At 38.9% G+C, this 22,047-nt stretch overlaps 1 protein-coding gene across 2 annotated transcripts; it reads right to left on the reverse strand.

The window, feature by feature from the left end:
• Positions 1 to 866: 866 nt before the first annotated feature.
• DTD2 (D-aminoacyl-tRNA deacylase 2) lies at positions 867 to 9,578 on the reverse strand. Of its 2 annotated transcripts, none has more exons than XM_042048048.1 (3): positions 9,496 to 9,578; positions 3,937 to 4,006; positions 867 to 1,979 (listed from the first exon to the last, which is right to left on the reverse strand). In XM_042048048.1, the coding sequence occupies exons 1-3, from the start codon at positions 9,550 to 9,552 to the stop codon at positions 1,654 to 1,656; spliced, it is 453 nt and encodes a 150-aa protein (XP_041903982.1). In that variant the 5' UTR covers positions 9,553 to 9,578; the 3' UTR covers positions 867 to 1,653. The 2 variants fall into 2 exon arrangements, with proteins under 2 accessions (XP_041903982.1, XP_041903980.1); XM_042048046.1 differs by having other exon boundaries at positions 9,454 to 9,578.
• Between the last annotated feature and the right edge of the window lie 12,469 nt (positions 9,579 to 22,047).

Genomic DNA, 22,047 nt, shown 5'->3' on the forward strand with positions numbered 1-22,047 from the left:
GATCATAATGAATTTGTATTAGTCATTTGCATCAGGACAATATTATTTAAATGTCTCTAGTAGGAACTTTGAACATGACTCACATTGTGTCTATCATAACTGTTAATTATTAATGAATAAATATGTCATTTGGGTCCTAATAGCTAGTATTTCCAGGCCATTTGTGTAAATGGTTGTTTTCAACTGTGAGAATATCAGTTGCCAGGAATTCAATATCCTTATTTATTTCATAATTATTAACCATATATTATGCTAACCTGAAAAAAATCTCATTACTCTCTTATCAAAACTATAAGCTTCGTATCTGTTAAAAATAAAAGGGATTCTCATGGCATAGTTTGAGCCTGAAGATTACACATTCAATGTTTTTTACAAAATAAAGATAAGGACAGAGTATTTGTAACTACTGGCCTACAATTTAGGATTGTGCAAGCTGCCATCCTCACTAACTGTAGGGCTTTACATATCCTCCAGAATAATTTCTTATTCAAATGGCAAATCTGGATAACTGCTACAAACCATATAAATGTCTGATTTCACTTTGAACCCTTCTAAACCATAATGCTGCATTAAAAAGAGAAACTTGATTCACAGGATGAACACATTTGAATCAGTTTGAATTTGCCACATTTTAATATAGCTGTTCTGCTCTTACTGCCTTTTAAGACAGAATTTCCCATTATATCTTCTTAACACCATCTGTTAATAATGTTTATAACAGAACTGCATAGGGGGTCAGCTGGGAAGGGGGCCCCAAATGTACCAATACTGTCTATAAAAGGAAAGCTAGTCTCTGCCTAAAAGCTTCAATGGACAAAAAGCTGGAAAGAAGCAATAGGGACAGAGGGAACAATGAGATGGCAGCATACATTGTACCATCTTTATTTTTGTTTTCATTTGAATGTTTCTGTTCTTTTCCTGAGGCTCTGTTATGAAAGAATTGAGTAGACAGCAAGACCACAGTAACAAGGACATAGACCAAGCTATAGCAGGCAGCCTATCAAAACACATCAGAGATTTCAGAATGCAAATTTCAAGTAAGCAATTCAGTGATACTGCTGGTTTCTAGATATGCCTCACTTATTCTTCCCTGCACAGCCCATGATCAATCCTGTACTACCTTACGTCTCCCACCCTTACACACTCTGATTGAGGGGGATGGACTTTCTTATTTATTACCTACTCTCTAAGAGGCTAAAAATTCAGTGAATTTATTTCCAATATATTAGTTAGTTATAAAGCAATCTCATTTTATAGATAGAAAACATAAGGCAAAAATTGACACAAGTACATCTGAAGTATTCTTTATCTATAAACCACTTCTTCAAGCTATACATGCAATACTTCTTTCATTATTTTTTAGTAAAAAATGATTGCATTATCCCATATTTGTTGATAAGCATTTTGAATTTTTGGATCAATATTAACAATTATTTTGAGCACACTTCAGATGCATACGAACAAAAAACATACTCATTATAGCAAGGCAGTCTCAGGAATCCTTCTATTCACTGGGACTGGCAAAACCAGCACAGATGAGTGAAAGCCTTTTTCAAACTATCTCCCAAGGCAATCAAGCACTTTAATGCTTAGGAGAAAAAAAAAAACAAACAAAAGACACCAGTACTGTATCCAGGATACAATTTACTTTTTTCAAAAGTCAATCAGATGAGTGTAAGGTCCATTTGTATCCAGTTTTAACACCTGCCTGTTTCCATATGTGCCATGCTTGACAAGAACACCAGCTTCCACACATTTGGCATTGGTAGCCAGTTCTTTTTCGCACAAAGTCACAAACTGAGAGTAAAGTTCCAACCCTTTTTCTTTTTCAATGTTTGCATGGTACTGCATCCTTTTTCCCTTTGGTTTACCACCTAGGGTAGCTTGTGGTATGATGAGTACGTCGCCTGGTAAATCAAGAACAGAAACAAACTCGCCGTTTTCATTTTCACTTAATTTAACGTTCAACAGTGTATTGACTGCAAATAAAAATAAAATAAGAGTTAGTATAACTGAAGTGAATTAAACAGGACATCATAAACAAGATCCAACAAATATTTTGATGTGTGACAAACTACTGAGTAAAAGAAACTGTTTACTGTTGAACTGAAACATGGACAATCAATAAATACTTAACCAACTAATATGTCTGAGTATTGTGAAGAATGTGAAGGATATTAATACCATATGTCTAAAGTTCTATTTTTGGGGGAAGTGATTGGTTATCTAAAATCGATTCTAGTTGGACACCCCCAGAAGAAACCAGGATGCAATTAGTGAGCCTTCCTTGATTGTTTGGTACTCAAATAGGCAGCATTTACCCAACACTCCACACTGTGGGATGCACCATTCTCAGTGGTTTTGCCCTCTCTTTTTGTTCTGCTTGCAGTAGTTTGCAGCAGGACCCAGCACTGATGTGAGCTGAAGGCACAGCTCCATAGGTTGGTCTCAAGCAGAGTAAGTGTCCTTCAGTGCTCTACTTCGAGACATGCAGCTACCAGTTTGTCACTTGAGACAGGAGGTGGGCAGGAAGGTCAGATGCAATTTGGCTTATAAGCCAGAACATATAAACTTGCAAATGAAATCAGTGCATTTACTAACATTAGATTTTCTAATGTTTCTATAAGAAATCAAATCATTACCCCAACTCCATAAAAGCTGGGAGGATACTAGTCATGCCTCCAAACCCATACATGTTTAATGTTGTTAGAAGCAAAATGAGCTGAGTTGTGATTCAGGAACCAAAACCACACACTTAAACAGATTCAAAATATATTTAGGAAACAATATTCTCTAAGGCACTCAAGGAGGATGGTCCTAGATGAATCTCCTTATAGGAAACAGATCTTTCTTTTTCTGGCCTGTTTTAGCTGCCACACGACTGAAAATGTAATTATTCTCAAGTAACATTCTCATGAAACTCTCACAAGCACAAAATAAATTTTCATATCATAGATTTAAATATTTAGCATCACAGAAGGACTGTGCCCTCCAAGACCAAGAGAGAACCCCCCAGGAGCTGCTCTCAGCTTTTTAAATAGCACCTGCACTTGTGCACTGCTGGTCCCAGCCAGTAGCCTGAAATAGACTATTGTTACACAACATTTAGCCAAATCATTACTATCAGCCAGCCACAGAAAAGGGACACTTTTATCTGGAAGATGTGGCATCACAGAATTTCCCAGGGGATCCAGTGCTACTGATGGAGGAAAGGAGGGAGAAGAAATGACATAAAAGTTAAAAAAAAAAAAAAAAAAAAAAAAAAAGAACAAAACAACAACAACAAAAAAACCCCACCAAAAAAAAAAATCAAGCCAAAACAGCACCGGATGAAGACAGAAATCGCTACTATTTGACCTTATCCACAGCATCTTTTCTGCTTCAATATAAATGTTAAAGTGCACGTGGAGAAGAAGACAAGAATTGCAGACGTTGCTGTTACTGCTTCTGAACCAGAAAACTGCACGTGCTAATAGTGTATGTATAAAGTACCAATGGAGTGAGATGGGAAGGACACAGTTTCATTATCCACACAACTCCCTCTACTGGCTATAATTTTAAATATCCTGCACAAACAGTGAGATCAGTGATAAAATACTTACCAAATCAAGCCATGAACTATTTGAAATTCAGTTCTGTCCTGGACTGAACCTGTTGCCCAACACATGTAATATGTTAAACAGCAGGTGCAGCATTTTCTCCTTTGCTAGACATGTTGTCAGGGGATTTGGTTTTCTATGTTGGTCATGAACAGACAGAGAAAGAGGCATGGACAACTGTCAAAAGAAACAAGACAGACCAAACTGTTCTTTCAGCGAGGTGATTGATTTAGAATGATGCCATCTCATGGCTTTCCAAATGGTTACTACCTTCTCTGCCTCAACTGCTTTTCTTCCTTTTCAAACAATACAATAATTTATATGGATCATATCATACCAATTTTTGGGACAAGATCCTCATCCGCATCTTTGAAGAAGCATATGTAGATAACAAGCCCTCTCTGGATCTACAAAAGATTACAGAAAACGATGTCAATGTTTCTCATTATCTACTATGCATGCTTATCATTAAAACTGGTATTAAAAATGACAAACCCCATAACAGACAAAGGTTCAAAGAGTAGTTTTAATTACTTAGTATAGCTTCAGACATTAAGTTTACACACCACACTGTGGAAGCTTATAAGATATATACTGATTATCTGCACAATGCTTCTACGTACAATTAGACAATTTATTAGCTCCATGTGAAGCCAAATTTAGTCGGAATGTAGAGTGTACAGTATTAACATAGACGAGGTGACGAGATGAAATTAGTATACTTAAATCCAGCATAAGAAACAATTTAAGCTTTTTTCCTATCAAATGTACAGCTAAAATATTTTTCAATGTGAATTATATTTCCAGTTATGAAACATGACAAACACCATAGGACTTGTCAAAGAACTGAATTTTGACATTGAAAGTAATCTAGTACAATTTAATTCTGAAAAAAACAGAGAATCTGTTAATTAAACATTTAAATATGATGACCAGCAGCTGTGAAATTGTTCAGAATATTATAAAGTTGTTCAAAATACTATTTATCAGCTTGGGTAAAATCTAACTGGCAAAATGGAACTTTTCACCTGATTGGTATAGACTAAAGGATATGCCACTTCTTTAGCATTCAAAGAGACTACCTGTAAGAAATACGCATTTGAGGGAAGAATTAGGCCTATACTGAGGAGAAAGCACAAGAAAACTTTTGTGTAGCTTTTCTGCTCAATTGGTTAGTCCATGAGGAGTGCAACAACCCATGCTTTACTAAGCCAAACTGATAGGCTCTGCAGCCAGCAGCAACTATGTCTCATGCACAAGTATACCTGAGTGCCTTAACTTCTTTGGGAAAAACTCCAGAGTATCTACAGGCAGACCGTATATAAAGAAACCTCCCTGCTGCTTTGCCAAGAAAAAAGTATCTTTTTAATTTTGTTGGAGGAAACAAATGTCAACTTGTGAAATACCACTGAAGAGATGTTAAATAGATTGGGACAGGCAGGAGTTATTAATATCAATGTTATCAAAGCAAAATGATGGAAAATGTGAATAGTTTCTAAAAACTATTCTAAAATTTTTTTTCCTCTATTTTTTTCCCCGTTTCTTTAAATGATAAAGGTTTTTGGTGAAGAAATCTTAGCTATACACATGAGATTTTGTCCCTTTGTTATTGCAGAGATTATACAAAATGCTCAAGGCTGAGAAAAGCTATGCCTTCTCAACTGTTTTTCTAGTGACTAACTTCTGAAAAAAGAGAATGCTCTTTGTAGCCAAAATGTCACATGCTGAGAACTTTCAAAAGCTTTAAATGGCTCTTTTCAAAACTCATTTTGGCCAGTGCAGAATATTATACAGATTCCCAAATGACTACCATATTTTATAAACACTGTAAGAAATTTGATGGCCAGAACCTCAAATGACATTTCAAATCATCTGTTCAAAAAGGGAGAGAAATGCAGACTGCCAAACATTGGATATTCTTACATGTTTAGGTAAATATTCATTCCGGAAACAGACTGGTGTCAGGATATTAATAGGTAACAACAATGCACAAAGAGCTACTAATAAAAATATTTTATCAAAATAGGCCAGATGCATTTGGTCTTGCTATTGGTCTAACCCCAGCATTAGAAATAAGTGACTCTGTGATACAGCACACATAACAGAAAATAATTTTAATTCTGAGACTTGTGACAGTCTTTGTTTTGCACAGTCTCACAGCAGTAATGATATTCTGCTAGCAGCTCATTTAAAGACACAAAAAAATAAGTAAAGTGACCCTTGCAAGTCCTAAGGTCAGACAGATAACGATTAAGTAAAATAATTCATGATTTTTCCAGCCTCTGTCCTTATTTGATGTCTGTTTTTGAAGAAACTATTTATCACAAGATGAGACATGCATATTGAAAAAAATTAGACCGACAGAAGGCTAAATGAGAAAACAATTAATTCAGAGACAAGTTAAAGCTGATAGAGGATGCTTCTATTTATCCTGCATGTTTATGGTCTTCTAGGACACTACAACCATGATGTAGTTGAAAACTATGCAACTATTTTTAAGCTGAAACTTATGGTTTCAACTATGACTGAAAAGTATGGTCCAATACGTGCAGCCATGTTTCAACTCCTTGTTAAGTCTTACTTTGTTCTTTAGCTTTCTTAATTGAATAGAAGATGTAAAATTGAATGCAATTACAAGACCACATTTAATAATAACATATGTCAATCTGACCTTACATCAGTGTTCCAGGTGTCCTAAGGCTTGTGCTCATTGTCAATGTAGTGTGTAAACCTTTTGAATAAAAGCAAAACCATCGCCATTGCTGCAGGTCCTCTGTAACCTATCAAAGTCTAGTTGACTACCCCTCAGATCTGTATTTAATGCACAAAAATTAGAGCAAAATAACACAAATAAGAAGATCATAAATTCAACATGCTGATGTGCAAACATCCACTGTAAGGAACCTACACAGTGAGAGGCAGGCAGTTGGACAGGAAAGCTGTGCTCTATGTGGATCTACTGTTAGCAGTAAAATGCCTACATAAATAAACCAGCAAAGCAAGATACTGTGCAACACTGGCATTTATTATACAACTGTCCTAAGTAATCATCAGATCAGGCAACCTGCATCATGAAGCCAGCCCTAAAGCCATATAGACAGCCTTAGCAATGCTGCCTCCAAATGCTGCTTTTTAGCTCTTTCGCAGGGAAAAATGAGTAACTGACTCCTTCCTCACCCTCCTTACTAAATACATTCATCTGTATTTTTTAGGATTTCATTAGCAAAACTGAAATATATTCTGCAATGTATTATCTCAAGTCTACCTTTTCCTATTTTTTCCCCAGGAAATTGGAATGGATAACAAAACCAGAGATACTTTGTAATTCTTAGGAAGTCAGTGAAACTAACTTACATAAATTATTCTGTGACATTTCCATTTCAAGTTCAGATTTACTACCCTCTGGGAAGATTTCTTCATATTTTTATATTCAGTGCAGCAAAGAGAGATTACATCATCTGCCACAGGTCACAGAGCAAGTCTGTGCCTGGTACTTTGCACCTCTTTTTGCCATAGTAACCAGAAAACAAGTCAAGGGAAATAAGATAAGGAAAGGACAGTTCTCCTTGCATAAAGTGTAGGCACTTATATTTTTTAGCTGAATATTCATTTCATGTTTCTTTTCTCCACAGTTATGAAATATACCAAACCTCACCTTATTTCACCCCTACCTTTAGAAGAATAATTCCTTTTATTTCTTTGTATTTTGCTGTATACATAAACCTTTTATGGAGGGTATACAACCAAAATTCTCCATAAACAAGACATCCTATGCCCAATAACCCTCAACAGGCCAAGCAACTCATTCATGAAAACACAATGAAGGCAGAGATTAATGTATAAAGCACACTCCTAACCTTTTTGCAGATAAAGAACATCTGCTCTGAAGTTCCTGAAGTACCTACAGGAGTCTCTTACAGCTCAGAAGCTATTCAAAGCCACCTACATAATATGCCATTTACAGTATTCTAGAAATGTCTCAAGGTGAGGACCTACTTTTAAGTGGTCATAAAACATCAGGAACACACTGGTTGACGTAAATAATAGTTGATTAGGTCTGTATTTTTTATTTTTGTGTTTCTGCGTTGATATGCATATATAGGGAGTAAAATTACCCTACTACAAAATGTCAGCAGCAAAATTTCCTTCCAGTGACCTCTAAAGTAGTCATACTAGAGAAAATACGTACTTCCCGTAGGCTTTTTTTCCTGCATGGTGACTAGTTCTTGTTAAAACAGACTCCTCTTTAAAAGCCCTGGGTACCTGTGAAAGATTCCTAAGTACCCATGACAAATATTAGTAAGGTTCATGTCTGAAAAAATACCTGCTGGAGACCACCCAAATCTCTTTCAGATTCCTTTAGTGCTATCTATTACTTTCCTACTGATTTTGCTTAGTATATTAAAAACAAATTAGAGAGAGAAACCGCATAACCTCCTTGTAGCAAAGTTATTCATCAACCACAACATGTACCTTTGAAGATAGTTTAAATGAAAGACAGCAAAATTACATTTTTTCTTTTCTTTACTAGATCTACAATTACTTCTGTGATTAGCAGGCTAGAAACAGGTTATTTCTCCTATAGTTAATGTATGCTGGGCTAAGCATATTTTATTATAATTAACCTTATACTGAGAGGCTAATAATGCAATACACACAGACACACTACATCTGTGAAACACAGTATCTGTGAGATGGTATCTATTTCCTTCCAGTAAAACATTCTGGCTTCCCAGACCATGCTGCTGAAACTAGATCTGCTGGATCCACCTGCCCCTTTTGAACAAGAAGAGAGATGTTTTAAGGATAATGTGAAAGGCAAAAAGTGAACTCTCTTCAGATGTGTTGAATGAATGCATAAACCCTTTAAACATGCTAGAATTTTTACTTTTTAAAATTTATGCATGTGCATTAAGCTTCTTCTGTTGTAATAGTCTTTAAAAATGACAAAAGATAAAACCAAGAAAACCCATGGGGTAAATAGTTGATAACGGCAGAAATGACTTAGTCTAGTGTAGATAACTCACAAGCAGTGACAGCTACGGCAGGGCAGTGCATTCCAAAGGGCAGCCTTCATGCTTTGGTAAAGAGCCCTGGGCTGGATGCACAGCACATCGACCAAAGAGTCTGCAGACCTACCTACCTCTCCCAGCAGAAGACTGTGGGAGGAAAAGGGGGAAAATACAATGTTTTCCTCAACCTATGTGGTGACCTGCACGCTAAATTTCATTTTTAGTTAGTGTTCTGGAAAAAAACCAACCAAACAACATCAGAACTACTGCTGCCATAGTCCCATTGCCCTACCTGGCCTTTCCTCTCCGAGTTAACACTATCACACAACAAACAAAGCCGACAGCTGAGCCCACCAGCCAACGTTGTAGTGTCTCTGTGAAAGCGTGTTTAAGAAAAGAAGGAACAACACAGTTAGAAGGGAAGTGTTTGGTCGTGGAGCAGTCATGCTCCTGAAGGAACTGCTGCCTGTGGAGGACTCTGTGGAGCACAGGGAGAGAGAGCAGCCGAGCGAAAACGCTATGCGCCGACCTCGGCCTCCTGCTGCTTGTCCCTTTGCCGAAGTGACTGACCGTAACCTTTGGTGATAACCAGGGGGCGAGGAGAGGGCTCTGGAGTGGAAACGAGAGACGAGGCTCAAAACCGCCGGAAGTACAGCTCAGCCGGGAAAAGGAGGAGAGGGTGTTCCCCTCAAACGCCGAAATGCCCACCCTCTCCCCGCCGGCGCACGCGCGCAGGGGAGAGAGCGCTTTCCCGCCGCCCGCCCCGAGCGGCCCCGCTCCGCGGGGGGAGAACGGGCGATGCCGAGGGTGGGGGGCGGCCCGCGGCCCGCGGCCCACGTTACCTCCACCCACTGGGCCTCGGAGCCGCGCTCGGGGGGCCGCACCTGCAGCCGAGCGGAGAAACTCTGCTGCAGCACGGCCCGGGCCCGCGTCGCCGCCATGGCGGGCCCGCAGCGCTGAGGGCGGGGCCGGGTCACGCCTTTCCGGCACCGGCTGGCGCCCGCGGGTCACGGGCGGCGGGGAGCGCGACGGGGGGAACCTTGTGCACATGTTAAAACAGCGCTTCTGATCTGACCTCCTTATGGAGGGGGCTGAATACAAAGTTTGGAACAGAATTAAACAAAGTGTTTCTACAGCTCTACTTACCGATGCCCTGATAGCTAGCAGGAAGCGGGCTTCGGCTTCTTAGTTTGATGGGAAATGAAAGCTCTTTTTGTCTTCTGGTGGGGAAATGTTACATGCGTGTGGTAAGAGCAGTATGCTGGATAGTTTATGCACGAAAAAGAAAATCTGAATATAGCTTGTTATTTCTTTTGTTCATTACTTAGTTTGTGCTTCAGGTTGCTGAGGTCAGTCTTACCAAGTTGGAGCATTTCTCTTCAGTGATACTGCATTGGAGCAGAGGGAACACAAAACGCAGTTAAAAGGGATCTGGATAGCTAGTGATCCAAATCATTCGGGAAAAAGAAGTGCATAGTTTCGAAATGAGATCCCACTGCTAATGGCAAAAGTTAAAAGTATTGTAAGTGGTTCTTTTATTATCTTGCAGGTTTTTGGCTACATACCCTGATACTCCTTGAACAGCTCCAAAACTGGAAGAGTTGTGTCTTTCTCCCATATGTGAATTCTAACAGAGAAAAGTTTTGAACAATACTGCCTTCACTGAAGTCAGGATAGAATGATGCAGAATTCAGTATCTCTCTCCAAATTCATTTTATGTCCAAAGATTTTATTTTTACAACTGTGTTTAAAAATAAAAAAACTAATATATAGTAGTGTGAGTAAGAAGCTGAATTTTAGTACCTGGACTCAATAATAGAGTAAGATTACCAATGATCCCCACTGAACAGCAAGGGCCAATATGTACTTCTGAATAGTCAGTGTTACACATAGGAATATATTTGGGTTCTGTTTGTCATTTTAAAAGAAGATTCTCAATGCGTGTTCAATAAGGTTACTCTTCTCAAAGCAAACCTTCATGGAAGAACAGGAAATTGCACTAGGTGGTTAGTGTATGAAGTAGCTAATTTTTGCTAGCTGTAGGGTATTGTAAAATACAAGATGTTTTTATTTAAACTCTGCTAATTTTATTTAAAATACCTTCTGTTCGTTTACTTGAAAGCTATATCCCCAGACTCATTGAGAAGAGTTTAATGAAGTAGAAATCCACTTAAAACGAGAGGGTTTTCCATATATATTTGTGATATAAATTGATTGTTAAGGAAAATGAATTTTGCTACAGTCTGAGCAAATTATAATAAGCACATTATAGAGGGATATTAATCTATAAGGCTATTGATTGTTACTTGGTACTGTGCCATTATTTATACCAGGATATGATGGAGAACATTTATTCATGCGCAAGTTTCAATACAAATGCCTGTGAAACATTGCATAGAAAAATTAGTATGACATCATTGTTTATGGATTCTTGGTGGAATTATATTGTATTTTCCTTAGGAAGCCAAATAATTCTGTTGCACCTTGAATTTCTTCAATCTTACTGGCCTATTGTTAGATTAAGGGCCTCTCTTTTTATGCCAAAGAATGATAGTAAATTTGTTGGATAAATTTTAGGTATGGATTTGGATTTGACTGTGGGTTTTATATAGAAAAAACCACCTCCTGACATCTAAAGAATATAACCATGCATAAAATATATTGGTATTTCTATCAAGTACTATATAAAGCCATTCTTGTGTATGTTTTGGAATTGACAGGTGTCCCAGAGTATTTCCTGTATCTTCTCTGCTTGTTGTCACTGGATCTGAAAGTAGGTAGACATTTCTGGTTATTTTCAGATAATTTCTCTTTCAGAGGGGCAGATGGCAGTGTCACAAATTGCAGCGGTGGGAATGGTCGTGTGTCTGAGTTCAGGAAGTGTTTGGGCAACGCTCTCAGGTGCATGGTGTGATTCTTGAGGTGTCCTGTGCAGGGCCAGGAGTTAGACTTGAAGATCCTGGTGGGTCCCTTCCAACTTAGCGTATACTGCGGTTCTGTGAATCTATGCATATTTGGAACAAATCCTTTTGTCAAGAGGTGGGTGGATGCTGGAAGCTCTGCCTGTGCAGGGACTTGGCTTTCTCCTTGTCTTTCAGTACCAAAATGATCTCAAGTGGTTGAATTCTTCTAGGCCTAGGGATGGTTTTGGGGGGTTTTTGTTGTTATTGCTATTAAGTTTGGTGTTGCATACCATTTGGTAGGGGCAGGAGTTGACTGGACCTTTGAAGGGACAAGATGTATCTGGGATGTTTTTCCTTTGTCTATGGCGTCTGAAACATGATCGGTGGTCTTTCATGCAGCTCTCACATCGACAGAGTTGCCCTTACCTGTTTTGAAGAGAAACTATACAAAGCTTCAGTGGCACTTAGATAGCAAAGACACAAAATAGGTTTTTGGCAAGGGGTATATCTTGGTAGAACTACCTCTTTTGAGATATATGTACCTGAAAGGCGCCAGAGTGCCAAGCAAAGAATTAGATTTCAACACTTGCTTTCTCCATTGCCAAATTTGGACCTCTTCCCATGCATACAGATTTTAAAAAAACCAAAACAACCAAACCAAAAAAGTTCAATCACTTAGAATCATTTAGTAAAGAATAATGGGTGGGGGCCACAACTGGTGTGAAGGGTGAGACAGAACCAATGGATGTCTTTGTGCCAGCTGTTAAAGATTGCTGTAAAAAGACTCATCATCAGAGGATGTCCTGGAAAGTGGAATTTGCAACAATGAATTGCAAATTTCCATCACAAGGTAAAGATATTTCCCCAAAATAATTTGTAAACTGGGATTGATGTTCAAGTAAAACACAATTTTAATTTGGCCATGTTGAAACAACAGGTCAATCCCTCAAAGAAATCAAAAAAGATATTGCATATCTTCAGTCCAAGATGTTTAACCTGTCACTGGACAACTCAGAATGTTAGTGGGATTTGTTTTTGAAGTGATCGTACATCTTGAACTGAGTCAAGCCCTTCGCTTTCTGTTGGAGGATGATCTCTTTTTCTTCTCTTTTTCTCCCAGTTTACTTATTTTGTTTCTCTTTTTGAGCTACTTGCCTTATCACAAATAGCACAAATTGGTTCTCTGGTTCTTGTATTTGGTGATTATTTTTTGTAGCCTATTTCTCAGCCTAGTTCAAGACCCAGTTTAGTTTACTGCAGCCTCAGAAATGTTAGCTGAAATGCTGATTAACTGGAAGAGACAAGGTACTGCTCAACAGTGGTGTGGGTGCAGAGAGGATTAGCTGGTGGTGTTAGAACAATTTTACAGTCTAAGACACGTTATGATGACTGTGTTTAGTACCCACTTATTCAAAGTACTGTCCAGAGGTCAGAGGTATGTCTGCCTCCCAACCATCATCCTCCTTCCTCCAGAGGTATTTAAATAAGAAAAGCAAAGAGGGCATGAAGAATTTCCCTAGTAGAAGTCAGACAGCAAAAATGAGCAGTCCTGTCAGTCAAAGACCACAATTATTGCACAATGCTTGTGCAGAGCTACCAGAAACACCTCTTCCAGAGAAGATGTAGAGTGAAGACTATCATCCACTTTGCCTTCCAAACTGCCCCTCAGGTCTGTTTAGCATTTGAAAGAACTATTGTAGACTTCTGGGGTAAGATGATTGAGAGGAAGATGGTACTGTGGTTTTTATCTTTGTGCTTTGCACCATACCTCTGAGGTAGGTCATGGCTTCTTCAGCTCCACTTCTGTAGCATCAGAGTTGGTCCACCTCTTCAGCTCTTCCAGCAGAGCCAATTTATAGAGTCCCCACAAATGTCAGAATTTTTAGCAGTGAAGGCTGGTATTCCTGTTGTGGAAGTACAGGTCTGTGATTTGAGCAGTTGATTTTATCTGTGTTTAAAGAAAGCAACAAAAATTTAATACACTGTTAAAAATAGATTAGGGTTTTGTTTAGTCCTTCATACAAGTACAAAACAGACACTGAAATGTGTTATAGCAATCAAAAGTTAATTACATTTCTGAAAAACCCCAGATTTAGTGTGAAAGCTGTGTCAGATACAATTACTGTTTTTTATTGTGAGAAGCAGAAATTTGGCTCTATTAGAGGAAAAAAAAGTAGCCAGATAAAAGACACACAATCTGCTTGCTTACTGCAATTGCCTAAAGGAAGTAAGAACACTATTAGTCAGTTTCTTGTTGGGTGCTGGGCAGGTTCATTTGCCTGTGACGTTTAGCTACTCTATTTTTTCCTGCTTGGGTGTCTCCTGAACCAGATCTTTGTCTGTATGATTGACAGGCATTAATGTTAAAAGGACTGCTGTATCATGCTCCAGTGGAATCAACAGGGCAGTGGGAGTGGCCTACCTGCCGCATGTACCAGGGGGACTCACCGTAACACGGTGGACTGGTTAGAAGCAATATGTTTATTTTTTTTTCACGGGATTGAGCTAATCCCATATGCCCACATGCTCTTTCTTGTGCAGAGCCAACTCTGAGTTTCAATACCACAGTCTTAATTCTGGAATTCAGAGGCAGGCTGTACAGAGTCATGAAGCTGACTCCATGAGGAGTCCCTCAAAGGTCAGCAGTTTTCTGCTTTACCATTAGGAATGGTATTGCCAGATCCAGGTTGATCCCTGCAGGTGTATCCAAATATACTTGCTTCCCTGGTCTCCTGAGTTTGGGATCTGGGTTCCACAGAGCAGGAGCACATGAAAACAACTTGGGTGTAGGACAGTACTGACTCAGTGTTGAGAGAAGAAGCACCGAGCACCAAGCTAAAAAAGGATAACCTTATGATCAGAGGGCCTGGAGCAAACGGGGCAGGAGTAACAGAGCTCAATGACAGTCAGCAGCTGTACAGGCTGTTTGCCATCCCTGAGCAAGCTCGGTAGGGCCACCCTTGACCAAAGTCAGCTTCAGCTTGTGCTCTATGTGGAGCTGCTGACCATCCATGAGTTCAGAGCCTGGTGCTGCTCTGGCAGGTGGGGGTCTGGTTTGCTTCAAGCTCCTGAGCTAACCCATGCCTGGCTGATGTAGATGGGTATTGCAAACTGGGTTCCTCCTGATGGAGCAGGTATTTAGAACAGGAACAATGGAGCACAGATCCTACATTCTTTATTTTCCTACCATCAGGGTTGGTCTGCTGCATCCAAGGTGGATACTCCTCTACCCCGCCATGTAAAAGAATTAAAGTCTGTTTTCCTCCCCAAGTACTGCTGCATCACTGCTCTCTTCACCTTATAAACACTTTTGCAATAGCAATTAGTACTACAGAATGTGGATGTATTACTTAATCCCATTTTTTCTCATCTTCAGTGAGAAATTTTGATAATATGACGAGGATGTTGCTATAGACAAAAATGCATCAATATATTCTAGGAGCTGAAACTTGAGCTTCCATGTTTTCAATAGATGCCATGTGTAACATCAGAGTATTGGCATAAAGCCTCATGTTATTAAAAATGGACGTGAAATGAGATGTGGCTTTTTCTGTTCCTTTCACAAACAGTGAGATAAATGAGAGTCATTTATTATTCTCTCTGTAGCTGGAGGACTCCTTGCCTCCAGTTACTGTTGAGTATGCAGGCATAATAAGGCTGCATGTCATTTTTTTGCATTTATATGGATGACTTTCAAAGTAAAACTCACCACATCTTCAGGCCAAAAGCTTTCTCCTTGAGTCACAGCTCCTATCATTTTTTCCCCTCAGGCATACTGATCCTTAGCTAGTCAGGGAAGCATGCACACAAATGATAGGTCATTAGGAAATTCTCTGAATGGCAAATCTCTGAAGTCATCCCAAGTGCTATTTGCCATGCATCATGATAAAACTTGTGAGTTTGCGGAGGCCCTAATTATATGCTTGGTCTGCCATTTATCGGTTGTTGGAGCTGTTGTTTCCAGAACACAGCAACCTCTTCCCCAGCATAGTTCAACAAGATTGCCAGAGCACAGTGAGCCAAGCAGGGCTGACAGATTTTGGCATTTTATTCCCTTTGATGAAAGAATATTGCATTACAACACAAATTGGTACCTTACTTTGCCATAGTACAGCATCATATACTGGTACAGCGATGTTGATCTATAGGCTTTTTGGGAACTCATTTCCCTTAGAACAAATGGCAACTGTAAGACTTTCATTTACCATCAGCCTTTGGTTTTTGATGGTTTGTTTCAGTAATACAGTAGTTTTTATTTATATATATAATCCTTTCATTATTTTAACCCACATAGAAGGTCATCTGGGGGGGGGGGGGAAGCAAATATTTAATACAGTGAGCTAAATAATAAAAGATTGTAAATTCTAATGAATATTCATGGAGTCAAATAAGATAATAAACATGTCAAGAAATGATGTGGCTTCCTGCTACGACTTCCAGTGTAGATTAACAGGTTTCAAAGAGCAGTGTCAAAAATTGTTTTTTAGTTTTTAATTTTCACACTTTCTCAAAGCACCAATTTTTAAAATGCATGTTTCTGAACTCATTTAGGATGATACTACTAATGTATTATTAGATACATCAGAAACATTGCAATGATAGGATTTTTCACATATTTTTTGATTGGTTTATGGTTTTTTTAAGCTGCCAAAAGTCACAGTTTTTCTTTTACAAAAGATGCTAAATTGCTGCTACAGAGTGGAAGCAAAACATTTTATCTCCAATATTTTATGTTATAAAAGAATAGAAAAATAGTATTTGGTATAACTTTTTCTCAAAGAGCTTTTTATTTCATAGATAATTCTTGGAACTGCTGGAGGCTTATATTTTTATGATTAACAGAATAAAACAATTACTCCATAACTTGGGATGTTTTAATATCAATTACAGATGTTTAATCTTTCCTTGGATACTCTGTTGCCCATAGGACAAAAAATAATCATGTCTTCATGGTAACAGTCCCAGTGAGGACCACATCCAGATTAAAAAATCCTTCATTTTGGTGCCCATAAATAAATTCCAGCACAAATATGACAAATTTTAGCTCCTGTTGCAGAAAACACAGATCTAACTAATGTACTCTGAAGCTTGGAGAATGACTCAGCTTAGTTGCAGGTGAACCTCTAAGCTACATTTGTACTAAGAATCAATACCAAGGAATATTCTTGGCCATTGCAGCTCATCTTTACTCCCTGGCATAGTTTTGGCCAGGGCTTGCTCACTAAGAAAAAAATTCTGTTGCTGGTTCAGCAGCTAAGAACCAGTTAAGAACCTCTGGCTCAGTGTAAAACCTTGAAGAGTTACTTATATTCACAGCTGAGGATTAACCAGAGGATTGTGTTCCAAGGATCAGTGCTCCAGCTTCACAGTGATAGAGCGCCCCACAGTTCTACATGACAGTGCTTCATACAGGGTGCACTGACACAAGAAGTGTTCTTTGATCACAGTTATTTTCAGCTGAGATTGGTCCTTGCACACCAACCTCTGGAGCAGGTTGCTATAATTGTGTAACGTTGTCACAATTGTGTAAGTGGTCCATACACACCCAAAGTTTATTGGTGCCTTCTGAAAAACCTTGCACTGCTACTGCAGGGATTTATGAGACAAGTATTGAATCGCTACGGAGCAAAACTGAACTGGTTTAGAACATTAACCAGATTTTAAAAATAATTACGAAACACAAAACCCAGTAAAAATTGGTGTAATGTTTCAATCAGCATCGTTGATCAAGTAAGATTAATTTGCTACATAAAACTTGTTTAGGCTCAGTGTTCTGATGTTAACAAAAATGCTTCCTGTAAAACAAGCTTGTTACTGAGAAAAATGAATGAAAAGCAGAATTAAAATAATTTCAGAAACTGAAACTATGAATGTCATTGTGACTCAGATCCATAGTGTCAAATTGTTTACTGAAGCTTTTAGGACAGTCAGCATCTTTTTTATTCCATATTTGTACAATGTCTAAAGCAACAGGACTCTTTTTGCCCCTAAGACTCTTAAAATTGCAATTTATTTCCATTACTGAAAAAAAAAAGATAGGAAAGAAGAAAAGAAAGAAAATACCAGTCTTCCTTCAACGTTTGTAAAATATATGGCAGAGATTAGGAATAGTTTCAAAACCTTTGTTTTTATCTTCAGGTATGGAAATACTGTTAATTTGTGTTAATTCCATTCATGCAAGGAATACCTATATATGTAAAGTACCTAAGAAAAATTATGTGGCTTTGTTACAGAAGATCATATTCAACAAAATAAATCCTTTAATTTTCTGCACCACTTCCTTAAGGTTGGAAAAATTGCTGTAATATAAGCTGCATTTTCACTGTGATGTTGCTGTTACTATAGAAAGCAGTATTAACCTGAAGAACTTGATGACTGACTTCAGAAGAGTCTAGTGACAATCTAAATAAGGTTTTCATCTCTTCTTGACTGTGAAGGACTGCACTGTTTAAAATTCCACAGGAAAGCAATATACAAACTAAATCGGTCTCAATTCTTCGAGACCTTCTTCCTCATTTAGTGAAACTGAATGAAAGCAAACAATTTATTTTTCAGTTTAAGATTTGGCAAAGCTTTCACACTGGATGAAGCTACTTATGTGGGCTTATATTTATTGGAAATACTAATACACATGATAAAGAAAAATTAATAAATTGTTACTGTTTCTTGTGTGTTTTCTTTGTGCTTGTTAAACGTGTTGCATTTTCAAGTACTGCCATATATAATAAACAGAAATTTCTCCTTAAACAAGGTAATATTCTATATGAAAAGTCATGTAAACCAGCCTTGTTTTGAATGGATATTTGAAATCAGAATCTGTTAAAATCCCTTGAGCCAAATTTACTTTGCAACAAGTGGGCATAACTGCCTTCATATCAGTGATGTCGCCCTTGATGTCTAAGCCTAGCAGGAAAAAGACTTTGGAAGAGAAATTCCAGTGAATGACAGAGAGGTAATTTCCCTCATATATGCCTGCAGTTACCCCCAGGTATGCCACTGTGCCCCTGAGTACAAGCTCTGCCAAGCTGATGCTGGTCTGTGTAAGAGCAGATCTGTGACTCAGCATTAAATAAAGCAACCTGGAAGTTGCTTTAACTTCCACGAGGAGCATAGCAAAGATAAAACAAAGAACTCACACTGGTAGGCATTTTGTCTTGGATTATTTTGCAGCCTGATATAGTTTGTCAGCCCCACAGAAGAATGCTGTTTTGGCAAGAGCACGAGAGCAGCTCTAGCATGGTCTCAGAGCTGCCAAAGGGAAGAAGCGGCAGCTGTCCTGAGACACAGTGCAAGGGCTGAGCCAAGAGGTAATGCTAAGAGCTCGAGGCTCATTAGCCAGGGCAGAGCCCAAGACCAAGTAATTATCACCACGTGACAAAAAAAGATAAAAAGCATCATTTTTAACCTTATTTATCTTACAGGTGTGGGCTGGCCAACCAGCCGGGGGAAAAACCCCAGAATCTGAGAGTCCTATGTCACACATGCTCATCCTAGTATGCAGTGGTATATACCTCTGTGGCCAAAGATTGCAGGCCTGGTCATGAAGCTAAAATGACTCCTTGGTTGTGAAGAATCTTTCTTTTGCCATTCTTTAATATAATTTCTAGTTCAAATTGTGACTGAAATAAATGGCTTATATGAGAAAGAGTTTGCAGTTACTGTATTATTAATGTGGTACTGTGCAGACACCCAGAAATGAGAATGGATACTCTTTTTCTTTTTTCTTTTTTTAGCTACTTACATCCTACTGCACAAAAACCAGCCTAATTATCTACCAAATCATTTTTCAAATGTTATTTTATTTTTAAATTGTGGAGTTATTTTGGCAAGAAATCTTTCCTAGCTATACCTGGATACCCTTAATTGATTTTGGGTAGAGAAAGAATGTATTTAAACATAAGACAATCTAATTTCAGACAAAAATCAGTTCTATTTTTATCCTGTTATTGTTCAGGCTGAATAGTAATTTAGAGTCTATGAAACATTTTCCTACATTTACTTAGAGAATACGTTATCAATTTGCATTAAAATTAAATATATTGTGCCTTTCATTTTGTTAAACTTTTGAAAAGTCCAAAGTGGAATTTTCTGAAAGATGCTGAGATTTCCTGTAGTTTCCATCAAGACTCACGTCTGGCAGTAAAAATTTTGTTAATTTTTGGTTGCATTTTCCTAGACTCATATTTTACCACTGTATGTGGACTGCAATAATACATCAGGCAAACAACATAGAACAATATTCTCAAGTGTTAAAATTTAAATAGGAAGCCAAGAGCTATTGTGAGAAGTGTACAATCCATAAAACTGTCTTCACAATTAGTAGAGATAGAAACACTACTCAGTCAAACTGCAGTGTATTCCACTAAAATTAAGGCATTTTGGAAAAGTCTGCTATATTGGCGAGCAAATTGATTCCCTTTCTAATGGCCAAATACTACTTTTCATACTCATGTTCAATACAACCTACTGCCATGTTAGCTACCTTACTAACAGGGTAGTTAACAAACCAGTGCTAAAAGAAATTATTAAAATTAAAACTATTGAGGATTGTTAGCTCCATTTTAGTTTGTGCTAGATCAGCTTTACAAAACCTCACAAAAATATTTGAGTATTATTCTCATCAGTGTTGGAGCTATTCTCAAAATGTAAAAGTGTATCATACATTTTCGCCATGCTCCTTTCTTTGGAAAGACTTTGAAGGGAAGCATATCTCAAGTGTGAGCCTACCCGTGATCCCGCAGTACCGATTCCGTTGACGTGACATGCACAGTACTTTGCACTTTAACACTGCCTCCAACTGCTCAAGGTAGAAAAACAATTATGCAAATTTCCTGCAATGCAAAAAGTAACATAGTTTCCAGAGGCAGTGAAAAAAAGCCCTGGAGGCACATCTATGTAACAGTTTCAAAACAAAGTGGCTTGTTAGTTTTCCGTATTCTTTTCCGGTTTGGTTTGACAGTATGGCAAATTATTGGGAAATGATTTGACCTCTTCAGGTGTCTGTGTTAGTTATGCAAAATACGCTCATGTGGGTACATCAAAAATGTAGGTTGAATGAGAATCACTTCAAGGATAGGGAAAAAAAAATTAGCATTGTAATTTATGTGTTGTAGCTGAGCACTGGAATATGCCTTTGGAAATGGTGGGGTTTAGTAAAATGCTTGATTAGAGACTTTAATACAATTTAAAAAGCAACATTTGAAATGATGAAAATTCTGCTGTGGAAGAGAGGAAATGTTTATCATAATAACACTTTAAACTGATGTAAAATCCTCTGATCCATTACATATTACAACAGATACCAACAAAAGACACTGTCTACACAGTATTTTATATTTGCAAACTAATGGCCTGAAAGTGCTAAGTTCTGAATTATTTCTATAATGCCACTTAGCTGAATAGGGACTATTCATGGAATTGTAAGAGCAAATCATATCAAACCAAACTAATTTCCTTCTACAACGTGGTTACAAGGCTTGTAGGTGGGAGAGAAGCAGTAGATGATGTGTGTCTTAAAGCTTTAAGCGAATCCCACATGATATAAGGAACAGAAAAGGGTTTTTGTGAACTTTTACTGAGTGAGGGTAAACTGGATGGATAATCAAAACTATCACCAGACCAATGATCAGTGCCAAACAATAGGACAAGAGGCAATGGGTAGAAACTGATGCACAGGAAGTTCCACCTGAATATGAGGAAAAACAACTTTATTGTGCACGTGACCGAGCACTGGAACAGATTGCCAAGAGACCGCCCTCACTGGAAATATTTAAGAACCATCTGGGTGCAATCTTGTGCCATGTGCTCTAGGATGACCCTGCTTGAGCAGGGAGACCGGACCAGATAATCCACAGTGGGGGCCTTCCAACTTGACTAATTCTGTGATTCTGTGCTTTAGTATTATAAAAAAACCCCAGCCAACCAAAAAATCCAAATCAAAATAAGCAAAAAAACCACCAAATAGGTGCCATGTGTCTCGGCTACAGGTCTCTTTGTTCTTTTACCTAATGATCTAAAGGAGGAAATGGGATATATTTATTGTATTTGTAGAGCACACCAACCAAGACCAAGCTCTTGCCCAACCATTTTGCGGGCCAAGGTGAGAATTCAGAAGGCACCGACGAGCCGAAGGAGCACTGCAGAGAGCGCCGGAACGAGCCTCTGCGGGGACAATTACAGCACTACGAGGAATGAGCCCGAAGCGGTTTGCAATGCGTGTGGTGACCCGGTGGCGATCCCTTGGCCCTGGTATCCTTACAAATGGCAAGGATCTGCTTTCCGTGCTGCTGCTGCCCGCTGCCACCGCTCGACGCTCTCGGCGGGAGGGCGCAGGTCGTTTCCCGCAGCTCCGGAGCCGCGGCACCGCTCAGCGCCACACCCTCAGCTCCGGCAAGCAGCGCGCTGTCCCCCGGGCTGCCGGCCCGACCCAGCGCCAGCCCCGCCGGCAGGGCAGCGGGCGGAGTGCGGCGCGGCGCAGCGCGGGGGGCGGGCCGAGGCGCGGCCGCACGGCGCCATCTCAGCGCGCCCGGGGCG

The sequence above is a fragment of the Corvus kubaryi genome, unplaced genomic scaffold, assembly GCF_017639235.1.
Source record: "Corvus kubaryi isolate FWS band 111438036 unplaced genomic scaffold, C.kubaryi_AGA036_p1.0 66, whole genome shotgun sequence".
Lineage (NCBI taxonomy): Eukaryota > Metazoa > Chordata > Aves > Passeriformes > Corvidae > Corvus > Corvus kubaryi.

Excerpts from the sequence above, each read along its gene's own strand:
- DTD2 (XM_042048046.1), bottom strand. The coding sequence starts at position 9,552 with ATGGCGGCGACGCGGGCCCGGGCCGTGCTGCAGCAGAGTTTCTCCGCT. Across the intron at positions 4,007-9,453 it reads CCGAGGCCCAGTGGGTGGAG|ATCCAGAGAGGGCTTGTTAT; the intron begins GTAACGTGGGCC and ends AATCTTTTGTAG. Across the intron at positions 1,980-3,936 it reads GGATCTTGTCCCAAAAATTG|TCAATACACTGTTGAACGTT; the intron begins GTATGATATGAT and ends TTTTATTTGCAG.